General features: G+C 38.9%; 1 protein-coding gene across 6 annotated transcripts in view; it reads right to left on the reverse strand.

The window, feature by feature from the left end:
- Window positions 1-14,114, reverse strand: part of NR2C1 (nuclear receptor subfamily 2 group C member 1) — a 50,243-nt gene that overhangs the window by 31,654 nt on the left and 4,475 nt on the right. For 2 of the 6 annotated variants that reach the window (XM_017804321.1, XM_017804317.1), the window contains exon 2: window positions 1,757-1,832. The exons of 2 other annotated variants lie outside the window; for them this stretch is intronic. In XM_017804321.1, coding sequence (XP_017659810.1) covers window positions 1,757-1,810 — 54 coding nt within the window. In that variant the 5' untranslated portion in view covers window positions 1,811-1,832. Of the gene's footprint in view, window positions 1-1,756; window positions 1,833-4,500; window positions 4,713-14,114 lie in introns of those variants that run through there. 2 more of the 6 variants (XM_017804318.1, XM_017804322.1) reach the window with 2 other exon arrangements.

The following is a 14,114-nucleotide window of genomic DNA, read 5'->3' on the forward strand; positions in this document are numbered from 1 at the left end:
TTTTCCGTCCTTCCAACCATGTGCCTGGGCGGCTGCACATTGTACAAAATAAGGACAGTGATCACAACTGGGAAGGAGGCAAACCTTCCTCCACTATCCTGCAATTCTTTTTTTTTTGAGTTTTGTACACCACACAGCGACACACAGAACTCACATGGGCAAGACTAGCATAGCGTGAGAATAAATGGCTAAGCGAGGACTGGGGAATGCTTAAGCTGCATTGCTGCCAAATACAGTGTGACGGTCTCAGACACAGTAAAACCTTGCTAAAGGACAAATCCTAAGCCACACCGCTGACAAAACAACAGCCATGAAAACTGCAGAGCTGCAATTTCACCATGAACAGAAACAGCCAAGAGCTCTCCGCAGCATCGCACCTTCACTGCCTCCATCTTGTCCCCTGCCTTCCTTTGGCTATCAGCCATTTCCTTTACGCTGCCTCCGGTACACATTAGAGCCCTCTCAGACTTACTCAATGCTAACACAGCAGAAAACATTCCATATGTTTTGACTGAGTTATTAGCTTGCTGTTAGTATGGAAATTAAATAAGGTAAGAAAGAGAGGAAGGACCCTCTGTCTCCTATGGCACTGAGATGTTAAGTCAGCTCAGTGTCTCATGGAATCACATTATGAAATTGAGAAGCAACTTTCACAGAGGCTAAACACTGTCATCATGCCACCCTCTTTTCTGAGTGAAATGTACACTTCAGTTAGCTTTGATTAGCCTTGTACTTTCAAAAAGAAAAAATTTAAACAGGAAATACAGCCTATTCTTTCCACAAGGAATTATATTCCCAAACCAAAACTACACTAGAACTACATTCTCACCTAAAAAGAGGACAAGTAATGAAAACATCATACATCACATAAATCCTGTATGTTTTTGAAAAAGCCTTAGCAACACTCAGATGCTTCAACTGCAAAAGCTGTAAGAAAAAGCTGTAAGAATTTATTCAGAATAGAATTAACCATCCCACCCCCTGCTCCAACCTTTCCATTTGAAATCAAGACCGAGAGGAACTAAAATTATTTGAGAAGTAAGTCTATGTCTAGACAAGAAATCAAGAGTGGATATTTCCAGCTAAAAATACCATTTATTTTAAGATAAATTACTGCCTCTATCTAATTTAAAGTGGTGCTAATTTTAAATAGCCTATCCTATGCTACGACCCTCTAAATAAGTACATATACTCATATTCATACTCCGAAACTATCTGTGCATCTCTAGTTCTCTGGCTGCAGTACATAGGTTCTGCACATGGGTTACAGAGAATGAAAACTAGAAGTCTGCAGAAACAAGAGTCTTCAGTCTTCCTTTTTGACATATACCAAACACCAACAAATATCTTTACATGGCAAACCTTTATTAGTGAAAACAAAAATGACAACTGAAGCAATCGCATAGTTGGAAAGTAAAAGCTATGTACTGACTTCTGTAACTACAAGTGAGTAAAGCAATTACACAACCAGATGGCTCTCTGAAAACCACTAGAGACCAAAACAGCAGAGCTGAACAGTTAGTCTCTTACTGAAAACACTACTAGATTTTTCTTAATTTCTGTGGGGTAAACTTTGGTAAAATAGACTTTGCAGCATAACTTAAAACAGACACGGTAAGTTCTTCTAGCCTTCCAGGGGAGAGTGTCAGAAGCTTTGGCTGTACTAGAAATTTTCTCTTGTGAGTTTGGTTTTTACATATCAGTCTGTACATTTTATTATTCAATTTCTCTTAAATAGGACTCAAAATTTATGTACCTCTCCCATTTGCTGTTCAAAAATTTGATGGGCCAGTTCCTCTATGGTTGCCATGATCTTTAATCACCAGAATTTCCTGTCAAAGAAAGGAAAGAAGATGCTTAACATCTGTAGTCTCAAAAGTAAAAATATCTTGGGGAACATGGAAGTTCACGGAAGTGCATTTACAGTTTTCTGAAGATGACATCCCTGAGGAATTTAAAGTTTGATTATACTGTAAAAGTAATAATTTATTTTCTATTTGGTTTACTCATAGAGAATTCCTATTTTTTTCTTCTGCTTTCCCAAAGAGCAACAATACAATACAATCCCTGTGAGAAAAGAAGCCTGTCACTGACCATGACATCCACAGGGACATATTTAACACCTTAAAAAACTGGAACATGGACAGTTTTGTTAATGCAAATCAAGAGGGGCAAACCTAACTTCTCCTGAAGTCATACTGTCTTTTTATTATTAACAGGAGTGCTTGAAGATTGACTTTGTCACTAATGGGAAACACTACTTGGGACGCAGAAAATACATGTTTTAAAAAAACGATGCTGTTTTGTTATCAATACTGTAGCTACAGCACATGCCATAATCTTCATAAGAAGAATTTTGTAGGGTTTAACAGACACTATTACATTAATGCAGCATAAAGGACTCAGATGTATGCCTTGTTTATTTGCGTATTGACATACAAATAGTCACTAGGCAGTACGTGAACACGCACAAACTATGGAGCATCATATAAACACAGTTTTACTGACAAAAGCTGCATTAAAATCACTGCAATACCTACTTCTTATAAGAACAAAAACAGTACTCTTATACTAATACAGCTAGTTGGTTTACACTCTTTAACTTTGCTAGAACTTCTAGGAACTATCTCCTACCCCAGTGATCTCTAAACTTCCTCAATCAGCCATGCAAATATAAAAAATATAAAAATATAAAAAACTCATTTTGAAGCTAATTCTGCCCTTACAATTGGAAAGAGAAATCTCTTTTTACTAGGCCAGAACTGCAGGCCTTGGAGGTGTGCACAGTGGGGAAATACAGAAATATTTTGGCACTGTAGACTGTTCTTAATCACTCACTAGCATGCTGCATTATTAGTTAAATTAAGACAAAAGATGACAGGCACACACATAAAAAAGTGTAAGACTGGAGCTTATGCCGAAAAGCATTATCTCCTAAAAAGATCTAATAAGTGGTAGCATCCTTGCAGGAGCACTCTATTAACCCACTTCGGCATTCAGTGAGCTGCAGCACAATCACTATTCAAAGAGCATCTACAATCTTCAAGACAAGCCAGTGTGTTTTATCAATGTTTTCTTATTTCAAATAAAATACTAGCAACAAAATATTGCACTGTTAACACACACAGGGTCAGAAACTGGTACTATTTTCTTAAAAAAAAAAAAAACAGAAAAAAAAAAGATTTAATGTCTTAAAAGAAAATTAGGGCACTATTTAGTAAGAAACACACTTTTGGGCAAGACAGATATATTTTTTGCAAAGTTATTTCAAAGGAAGACCTTACTGCTTCATAACAATTTGACATACCAGAAATATTGTGCATATGGTAATTCTTCAAAAAAGTAAGAGTAAACTAAGTAAAATGCTGACATTCTAGTCTGATCTCAGAGCTGATCCCATTTTGGGTGGGGTTTTGGACTAGAGATCTCCTGATGTCCCCTCCCACCTGGGATATTGTACAACTCAAAGATGCACCATTTTCTTAAGCTACAGAAACATGAGTTGCTTGCAATTACAAAAAATCCCCTATTTTTTTAAAATTAGTTTGATTTGCAAAATGTTTTGACTGCTTCCATATAGGTCTACTGTGCAGATATTTTCAAGGACACAATAAACCATTATCTAAAGTTTTACTTCATTACATGTCTAGTTTAAAGAACTATGCACAAGAAAGCTTATTTTGTGTAGTTTAAACTACATGTTCCCTTATCTCTGCCTGTTGAGACAGCAGTAACATCTTCCATTTTGCAACTGGTCTCTAGCACTTTCTACATTACTTTCCTGAAACAAACTAGATTACATATTATTTTCCCATCAGAAAAGCCTGTAACAAAGCATGATTATGACCTCCTCAATTTTAGCCGTATTTACCAACAGAGCCTACAGCTTTACCTTTATTTACAGCTTTGCCTTCATTTTATGCTTTTCTAAAACTCCTGCAGAATTAACATGTTCCAACAAGAATACTTAATACTAATTATTATTGCTATAGCTGTGTTGCACTAGCTCAGCAGCAAATGGAAATTAACAATGCCATACAGTGAAAAGTTTGGCTAGTGAAAGCTACAGTCAAATACTGAGCTTGCACAGGAGGCAAAATCTGGAAAACTACTTTTACAGAACTTGACTCAGACATCAGGAATAACATAAAAAAAATCTTATATCTGTGGCAATGCAAAATTATAATTAAAGATTCTCTTTAATGTTCTCTGTCATACGATTACTTCAAATTAACATAGTAACACATTAATATTTTGGCCACCGAGTCAGTAAATGAAAGAAGGAGGTACCTAATTTCTTCAAGCTTCTCCTGCTACCTTATTCAAAACAATTCAGTCACCAAAATGGCCAGCCCTGACCTGTCTCATGGCCTGAGCTTTCAATATCTCTCCCTGCTCCCACTACTGATACATCTGTGACTTTGCAGCCAACAGCAAAGTGTTATTTTTGCCAGTGTTAGTTCTCAGCCCAAGGAATGACTTGCCCTTGCTATACATTACCCTGCAAATGCTACTGCTGTACCAGTGGTGGAGGGGAACTGTAGGTCACACCTTTCCACAGCAGCTGCAATTTACATCATCTTAAGCCATCTGAAGCCTCCCATGCTTTCCCACAGCTCTGTAATTTGTTGTGAGATGAGCCCTGGAGCTTAGACACACTTATTTTTAGATCTTACAGAAAACCTGGTGAAGAAACAAGAAACAGAGAATGAAAAAAAGCAACATACAGCCCCAGGTGAAGTGGCCTAGCACAGACTTCCGCTCCATAAGCTGAAGTACTCTACAACTTGGAGATTGACACTGATCTATCTTCTTGCTTTGCTATTTCTAGAAAGGGTATGATTTTCTAATTACGAGAAATGTAAGTCAAAGCTACTTAAAAACAGTGAGGAAGATAGTGCAGTTGCAGAAGTTTCACACACATATGCTTAGAGATAAACTTTGTATTGTCTAGTAGAAACACACTTCAGCACAGATCTTTCAAGTTTTCAGCCTTAGTAGTTAGCCCTCCAGCAGACAGATACTGAACTTTTCAAGTCCTAACACCGAACCAAATCGTGTCTCATCTTTGAGATGCTGAACTTTTTGCTCTTGAGCTTGGAATTTGTGTTCTTTGCCAGATTGCCAAATCCTCACCAAGAGCATAGGTAGAATTTGTACTGGTTATGGTAGAGTTCTGTTTTGGTGCTGACACCTCTCTGCAACAAGATCTCTCTCGTGAGCAAGACAAATAGCTATGAGAGCAGGTATGTTTACATTATTAATTCAGGGTTATCAAACAGCACTAATAAAATACTGAAAATACTCAGGTCTCTCAAATCCAGAACTGGCTATAAGTATCCTTATTCTTAGAAGCAATGTAATTATATTGTTTTACTCCTAAGAGCAGTGGAAGTGGTTCTCTAAAAGAGATTCCCTGACTTGATGCTGTATTTTTGCAGGAATCCTAAATTAGAGATGAGAAAAAAGCAGGAAGGAATTTGGAACAGAATAGTGTGTTATCCAATCACAACCTCCAAGATGTACTCAATTGTAACAATTATCTAAAAACTCCCAAAATAAATAAAATTAAAGAAAACCCAAAGGGCAGTGGTAAGCAAATCTTCTGACAAACTGTTTAGAATCAAACAGCTTTAAAGGTAATGCTTGTTAAATAAAAACCTAATGAAATTACAATGGACTTTGAAAGCCTGACTAGATTAATATTTCCTAAATAAGTGATGTTCCTATCCTTCCCCAATCAGAAAGATTTTATTGGTCAAAAAGATTTTCTTTGAAATATGATTCTCAGAATTAAAAAAGAGAAATTTGTGTTCACAGGAGTTTTCAAACCCAAGTATTTCTGAACTTGAATTCACGAGCTATGAGCTTCAAGTATGAATCTCATACATCTCAATCCTGTTGAGACACAAAAACCTCAAACAAAAAAAGCTTTTAAATTGCTTATTTAATCATTCTGTTCTGCTAGTTAGATCATCCTGCAGCTCTGAGGCACACTTCTACAGCATAGACTCAGTAAGAAACAAAAAGACTGACCTTCAGAATCAAGAGGTGTGTGCTTTAAGGAATTACTTTGCACCTGCTACTTAGTTCTGCTAAAGCAGATGCAACTGCCCTCATAGCCAAGATGTATTTCAAGTCAGCTTGAAAACTGAAAGTGATTCAAACTGACATGTTTTACCTTGGAGTGAAGCAGTGAAGGAATACATATGTATTCAACTGTGAAGCACCAGTCATAGAGAAATTAGCTCTCAGAGAGGCATAAACCATTACAAGTGAATTTTTGAGATTTATCTAAAAGAGACATCTGCTTCTCATTTGAACTAGACTTGCATGAACACACGATTTCAAGTATACAAACAAGACTGAACTCTTACAATGAAGAGGAACCTAGAGAAAAGGTTGAACCTGTCCTATCTCTTCATGCTGTCTGGAATAAGCACAAAGAAATTCAACCTATGGATGCAAAACCAACTGTCAAAGCTGAACAAATCATCTGAGTATGAGCATGTGAGGCATGCACACAATGGAAAGGAACATACTTGCTGAGTATTATTGACAAGAACTGACATATTAATCACACGATGTTTTATATTTTGACACTTGCAATATCAATTTGCTTAAACATTCAGCAGTAGGTTCTTTTGTGTGTTGTGGCTTTATTTAACTTGGTGATCTCTAAACACAAAGGCACTGACAAAGCCAGTAACACCAGCACTCTGTATTAAAATATCTTAATTTAAATCACCTCCATGTGACCTTCCTCTGAAGAGTACATATAACGGTGAAAAAACTCACCAACTTCAATATTTCAATTACAAACTTTTAGGCAGCATTTCATGTTGCAGCCCAACTACTGAAATGGAGAGCTGAAAAAGGCATTCCTATCCCATTTCCCATTTCTGCTTTATTACTTCATCTCTTCTTGCACTGGCATACACTGAGAAGTCAGTCCAAGCAACTAAACTGACAGAAACCTCTTAGTTGCAGAGTCAGGGTATAGTTTCAAAGGCAGTTTGAACAGAATTATAGCTCACACCCAGGAAGGTCATCCCGACCAAGCTGTGCTGGTTTTGACCACATACTAGGAAAATTCAACTCACTAAAGACAGAAAATTCACCTGGCAGAAATGCAGCAAACATCTGCTAGGTAAGCACACTGACCTGATTTACCTGGCAGTCAGATTCATTCTACCACAAACAAAAGGGAGAACACGTTGTTAGAAGGCAAGAGAAGAAGGAAAAGAGGAGAGATTAAGAATGAGGCAAACCTCCATTTCCATTGTTGTTGTTGGGAAGCTGAAAATTCAGTTGAACTGCATGATAAAGCTGTACCCTTTTCTTCTGGCCCAGCCAGCTGTCCAATGCAGCTCACCCTGGAATCAGACAAGCTCCACAGCCAGTTATGTTGAAGCAGCAAGGCCACCTCTTTGAGGAGCAGCCACGTGCTGTGCATCTTGCCCTGGGGACAGGGCACCAGGACAGGTCAAGGGGAACTGGCTATCTAAAAATTCTAAGCTAACTGTGGGACAGCTGTAAGTTTTGCAGCTCACATTTTGCTTACCTAAGGTATCTGTTAGACTTCACATCAGCTATGCTTAATTACTCTTTAGAGATCCCTGCAAGGAAAAAAATGCTTTAGCTATTTTTCTTCTATGTGAACTTAAAAATTTAGCACATTTTTCATGTTTTCAAAAGTTTATTTCCCTGAGTTGCTCCAGCCAGCATTCTCAAAAGCTGAATTGTTTCATATGAAATGATAAATATATTCTAAACTCAAAGCTACCTGGAACTGAGAAATATTCCTTTAACACTTTATTATAAACCTTCATTTTCCAGCAAAGACTTGGTAGATGAGGAAAAGGCTATGGATGTTGTTGATCCAGACTTTAGTAAAGCCTCTGACACCATCTTCCACAGCATTCTCCTGGACAAACTGGCTGCTCATGGCTTAGACAGGTGCACTGTTCCCTGGGTAGAAAACTGGCTGGATAGACAGGCCCACAGAGTGGTGGTGAATGGTGCTACATCCCGTTGGCAGCTGGTCAGCAGTGGTGTTCCCCAGGGCTCAGTATGGGGGTCAGCCCTGTTTAATATCTTTACTGACAACCTGGAAGAGAGGATCGAGGGCACCCTTGGTAAGCTGACAGATGTCACTAGGCTGGGCAGAAGTGTTGACCTGCTGGAGGGTAGGAAGGCTCTGCCGAGGCATCTGGACAGGCTCCATCACTGGGCCAAGGCCTGTAGGTTCTCACTGGCTGCTGGCTGAACGTGAGCCAGCAGCGTGTTCAGGCGGCCAAGAAGGCCAATGGCACCCTGGCCTGTAGCAGAAATAGTATGGTCAGCAGGACTAGAGCTGTGACTGTCTCCTTGGCCATGTACTTGGCCATGGTGATGCCACACCTTGAGTTCTGTGTCCAGTTCTGGGCCCCTTACTACAAGAAAGATGCTGAGGTGCTGGAGCGTGTCCAGAGAAGGGCAACGGAGCCAGTGAAGGGTCCGGAGCATGAGTCTGATGAGGAGTGTCTAAGGGAGCTGGGGGTGTTTAACATGGAGAAAAGGGGGCTCAAGGGGAACTTATTGCTCTGTACCTGAAAGGAGATTGTAGCCAGATGGGAAGCAGCTACTTCTCTCAAATAACAAGGGACAAGACAAGAGGAAACCACCTCAAGTTTAGATTGGACATTAGCACTGAAAGGGTGGACAGGCGTGAGAACAGGCTGCCCAGGAAGGTTGAATCACCATTCCTGAAGTGTTCAAAAGGCACATGGATGTGGATATGGTTTAGCAGTAAACACAATCGTGCTGGGTTAACAGCTGGACACAATGTTTGAGGTTTTTTTAACCTTAATGATTCTGACTTTAACTATCATCACAGTCTGAGTTTTGATCTTCAATAATCAGAAGTGATCTTTGAGGTGTTCTCATCTAATGTGAATCTTCCTGATTTCAGACATGTTTTCTGCACTTGTCAAAACATGCCACACATCTTCAAAGCACACACCAGGCAATATATGAGGAATGTTTATTGCTAGTATAGGAAAGAAGTAGATTGCTAGTATAGCAAAGAAGTAGATTGAGTCAAATAAGTGATAGTTTCTTCCCTGAGAATGCTCCATTCTCCTTTCAAAGGTGATAAACCAAAAACTTTATCCAGATGCTTAAGACTGCTAATCACATTTGAATTTCCTTTCTAAAATTATCTAAAACATTGAAGGGATGAGAGTTGGAATTCTAAAAGAGAGCAGAGAACACAACGTGAAAAAAATTGCACATACTTTAAGGATCTTCTTTATAATGTCCAAGAACTGTAATATATTATTACCACAAGAGAGAAAGGAGAGCCAAAGCTCCTGTCAATACATCAAGGACTACATTGTTTACAAACATTGCCCAAATATTTTTTACTTCATTTATCTCTCACTTTGAATACCTTGCAAAAATTATTTACTTCGCTCAGTTTCAACCAGCAAGTCTTTATTTGCTTATAACTAAAGTATTTCTTAATTGCTCTACTAGTTTCCCTGTTTCACATCAGACTTAAGATCCTTGCCTTTACTTCTACCACAAAGTTTCTGAAAAATGAAGTGGTAAGAAATGCTTTGTCCCATGGCCATTTAGCTAATGATACTGTCACAGCTTAAGCTCTTACTTCCTTCTATAACTTTTTGCAGATCTACCGCTAATATTTGAAACACTGTAAAACTACAAAACAAACATTACATTTCTTAAATTTTCCTTAAAAGAGATGTGTTGCTGAAAACTAAGTCAAATCAACAACATTTAGGACTGTCAAGGTGATTAGATCACTGCCTCTGCAAATGTCCATTACATTCTGGTTTTGTACCCTTGTATTCCCCCTTAGTCTGTAATGATCCCTTTGTGTTTTTTCTCATTAGTGGTAAATTTCTGGGGACAGGGAAAGGCTCTGTTTCTGTTGCTCTAAGTACAGAGTAACACAAATATCAGCATCTGTACTTATACTAATTAGACCTGCTTTACAAGTATAATCACCGCATTTGTTCTCTACCTGTTACATTTATTTCTTAACTGTTTGACAGTATTACTTCCACATAATTAAATAAAAAATGAAGCTTTTTCAAAAACCCTTGAAGAAAATAAGACAGAACTATATATCCATCTCTCTTCTTTGCAAAACCTCAGTCCCTCAAACAATTTATTAAAGCAGCACCTAGAAGCAAGCATTTTGACAGAAGACAGGCATTAAACTTCCTGTGTATTACTTAAAATGCATTTATTGCTTCTCTCTTCAATCTTCAGACTCAAAATGCTACCAAAATCGCTTTCTGTAAATAAATCTGACATATTGTTAGTTTATGCCCCTAGTAAACGAATTAGTGAGCCTCCTTGTTAAGAGTCAGAATTAATTTTTAAATGCATCACTACCATCAGTTAGCCCAAATTGGGTGGTGTTGAACCTGGCATCAAGTCCAATAGTCTTCCATTCCTATTTTAGATAAGCACTCAGTAAGCCAATGTGTCAGTGGAAAACTTTCATTAGTTGACACCAATTAAACCAATTAAACTTTACTTCTTCCTCATATTTCATATGCCAGTTTTCCCAATGTCAAAGTACCTTAGGAAATACTTCCTTTTTAAAGTATTTCAGGCTTACTTCAACTGAAATGGGTCAGGAAACATTCCCACGAGAGCAGACAGCAGTTTTGAGGGTTGGCAGTCAGAAGTGCTAACCTCTCCACTAGTACAGTTATACCCAGAAGACATCAATGTTTAATTCACCCTTCTCCAGGGACAAAAGTTATACAACTTTAATTGTCCCAGCAGGAGGTTCCTACTAATAGGATTTCAAAATATTATACCAGTGTAGACTAAGGCCTTAAAAGCAGTAACCAGGAAGCATATTTTTTTATGTTTGGATGCTCCATTTGATATAAAAGGTAACATCTCTCATTCTGTTACATTACACTGTTGGTATAGCTCCCCCACTATCAAGTACCTTGATTCTGATGTAAAACCCTTTAAATGAGTAAGAACATTGGTGTGAAGATACAAAATGAGAAAATTCTGTCCACTCCAAAGATCTACAGTTTACTTTGAAAAAAAGTGTCACACTCCTGACCATTTTTACTGGTACAAAAAAGATGCTTGTAAAATTTTAGAAGTTTTAACTTACCCTGCTGGCACTGTCAAACCAGTTTGACTATGTATGTATAGAATGAATAATGATTCTGATAATTACTATGAATATATGAATGGAATGTGTCTTAACACAGGGGTCTTTCCTAGATTAAATCCACCCGTTAAACTAATAAAGTTACACAAGTATGATCTAGATACTTTAGAAATACAGGCACATTAACTAGTTATGACTGTAGAAGTTGCTGTGAACTTAACTTTTTTGTTCTTATATTAATGTGCTGGTTTTGGCTGGGGTAGAGGTAATTTTCTTCACAGTGACTAGTATGGCTGTGTTTTGGATTTGTGCTGAACACAGGATTGATAATGTAGAGATGTTTTTGTTATTGTTGAGCATGACTTACACGAGACAAGACCTTGTCTGGGTTTTGTACTGCCATGCTGGCAAGGAAGTTGGGGGTGCCTGGGAGGTTGGGAGGAGACACAGCTGGGAGAGGTGACCCAGAGGATATTCCACACCATATGAGACCATGCTCACTACATAAAAAGGGAGGAAGAAAGAGGAAAAGGGGTCATTTGGAGTGACAGCATTTGCCTTCCCAAGTAACCCATTACACATGGTGGGGCTCTGCCATCACATTAAATGTTCAGCCATTTCCCTGCCCTAGAGATGGCTGAACAGATATATCTGCCCATGGGGAGCAGTGAATTAATTCTTGTTTTGTTATTGTGTGCAGCTTTTGTCTTTGTCTCAATCTACGAGTTTTCTGGCTATTACCCTGCCAATTCTCTCCCCAGTCCTGCTGGTGGGGGAGTGAGTGAGCAGCTGCACGGGGCTTAGCGACTGGCTGGGGTTAAACCAAGACACACAGGACACAGTCAAATACAGGAAGATCAACATGTCTTTTTAGGAAAGCTCAAAAGGTTAATATAACAGAAAACTGGAAGAGAAGAAGAAGCTGTCTTAATCTCTCTCTGCAGTCATACTGCTTCACTATTGAATGATTTCAACACATATCAAAATGAACTAAGAATTTTAGTTCAGGTCATCACACTTGTCTTTGTGTGCTCTGTAAAGCTTAAAATGGAAACTAGTCCTCATTTCCATTTTCAAACTCTTCATATACTAATTAAGAATTCTGCATAGCCTGTGCCAAATTTGTTGAATAAATTCCTACACATAACAATTCCTTAACTTAACAATTCCTCTATGATTAAATGTGCCTGAGTTAGTGCTTAAAAGAAGTAACAGAACCCCCTAAGATTTCTTTATACTTTAGTTTTCTGCAATGCTTTACAGATAATAAATTAAGCCAAGGAATCCAAACACATTTGTGAAACAAGTGATGCTACTGAGCTCAGTGCTTCATACAAGAAAAGCTCAATGAACACAGCACACTAAATGAGCTATTCTTGGATTATCGTTCTATAAGCCATATTGCTCAAGATGGTAGAACAGTTGGCAGACTTAAAGGAGTAAGACTCTCATTATCAACGAACTAAGGAATATTTATGTGACTCTTGACACCCAGTTAGACACTGTTTTTTAAATTCGCATGAGATCAAGATTTAGAGAGTGCATATGTAAGAGACAGGTAACAACAGCAAACTGAAGCAGCTAGACCTGCAGGCAAGCAAGGGAAAATGAGATGCTTATAAAAGCATAAGGGAATAATTAAAAGGCACACAGCAATACAGAAAGACACATTTGTAGGCATGTCTGTACAATTAATTTAAAATCATTGCTCTCACTACTTTTTCATGTAAGCAAGTGCTACAGTGGCAGGAAACACTAGAAAACAGAATTGCTAGGACAAATATTCAGGTGACTGATGAGTCATTCTTACAGTTTGGGCCACCCAAGGGATAGTCTCATTTTTAGGCCTGGGCTTCTGTTGCTTTCATCATGCTATCTCTAGAACCCTCCTGAACAGCTACAGCTGAGCTGATTGAGCTCACCAGCCTCACAAACAACTGGGAAAGGAAGGAGGAGGAAAGGCAAGGGGGCTGTCTGCAAGCTGAGTCTCCACTCACAGGAGCACTGGCTACATGCCAGAGCTAGGTAAGGAGAGGTATTTAATCAGGTCAAGCTGCCCTGTATCATGTCAGCCACAGGCCACATCTCCACCTGAAGCTTGCAAAAGGAATAAGTAGGAAAAAACCCGAACTGGTTCCCTGCACCAGAGCTGAAGCTGCACAACGAACCAGACCAGGAAGCTCATCTGGCTGAAGACTTCGCCATTCACTGGATTAGGTTCAGCCAGGTCCATTCTACCTGGCACCAACACAGCATAGCAAGTACAAACCCTTCTTTCTGAACACATGGATACAGTACATACCCTACAGTATAATTACAGCATTTCATGAGAGATAGCCCAACTGGTGGCTGACAGTTTTGTCCCCTCTGCATTAGCCTTTGTGGTTGCATAGCTGTAAGGTAAGCTCATCTTCAGACTTTATTCACCCTGCACCTAACAATTGTTAAACATAACACAGGAAAAGCAGGTAGAAGCAGAACAAAGACCACTTCTTTTTGGGGAAAAGCCCATGTTACATCAGCTTATCTATTGTGCCAAATTGTCCGTGCAAGTGTTATGCAAGATTATCATTTGGAGATTTGGAGTATTCCCTGAACTACAGCCATAGACAAGGTAGTTGATACCAGAAGGTACACTATGGAAATCAGCAAACCTCTTCAACTACTAATAATAACACAACCCTTACAACTTGCATATATATTCATATCCATGGAAACTTCCTTCAGAAGGAAAAAACCCACCACAACAAAACTGAGTTTCACACACATCCTTCCAGTAAATCACTGTTGACAATGTTTCATGTAAAATATGCCAGGGGATGATCAGATTAAGAGCAGTCCTGCAGAGAAGGACTTGGGGGTGCTGTTGGATGAGAGGCTGGACATGACCCAGAAATGTGCACTTGCAGCCCAGAAAGCCAATCGTGTCCTGGGCTGGGATCAAAAGCAGCACAGCCAG

Source organism: Lepidothrix coronata, unplaced genomic scaffold, assembly GCF_001604755.1.
Source record: "Lepidothrix coronata isolate B3197 unplaced genomic scaffold, Lepidothrix_coronata-1.0 Scaffold9, whole genome shotgun sequence".
NCBI classification, from domain to species: Eukaryota; Metazoa; Chordata; class Aves; order Passeriformes; family Pipridae; genus Lepidothrix; species Lepidothrix coronata.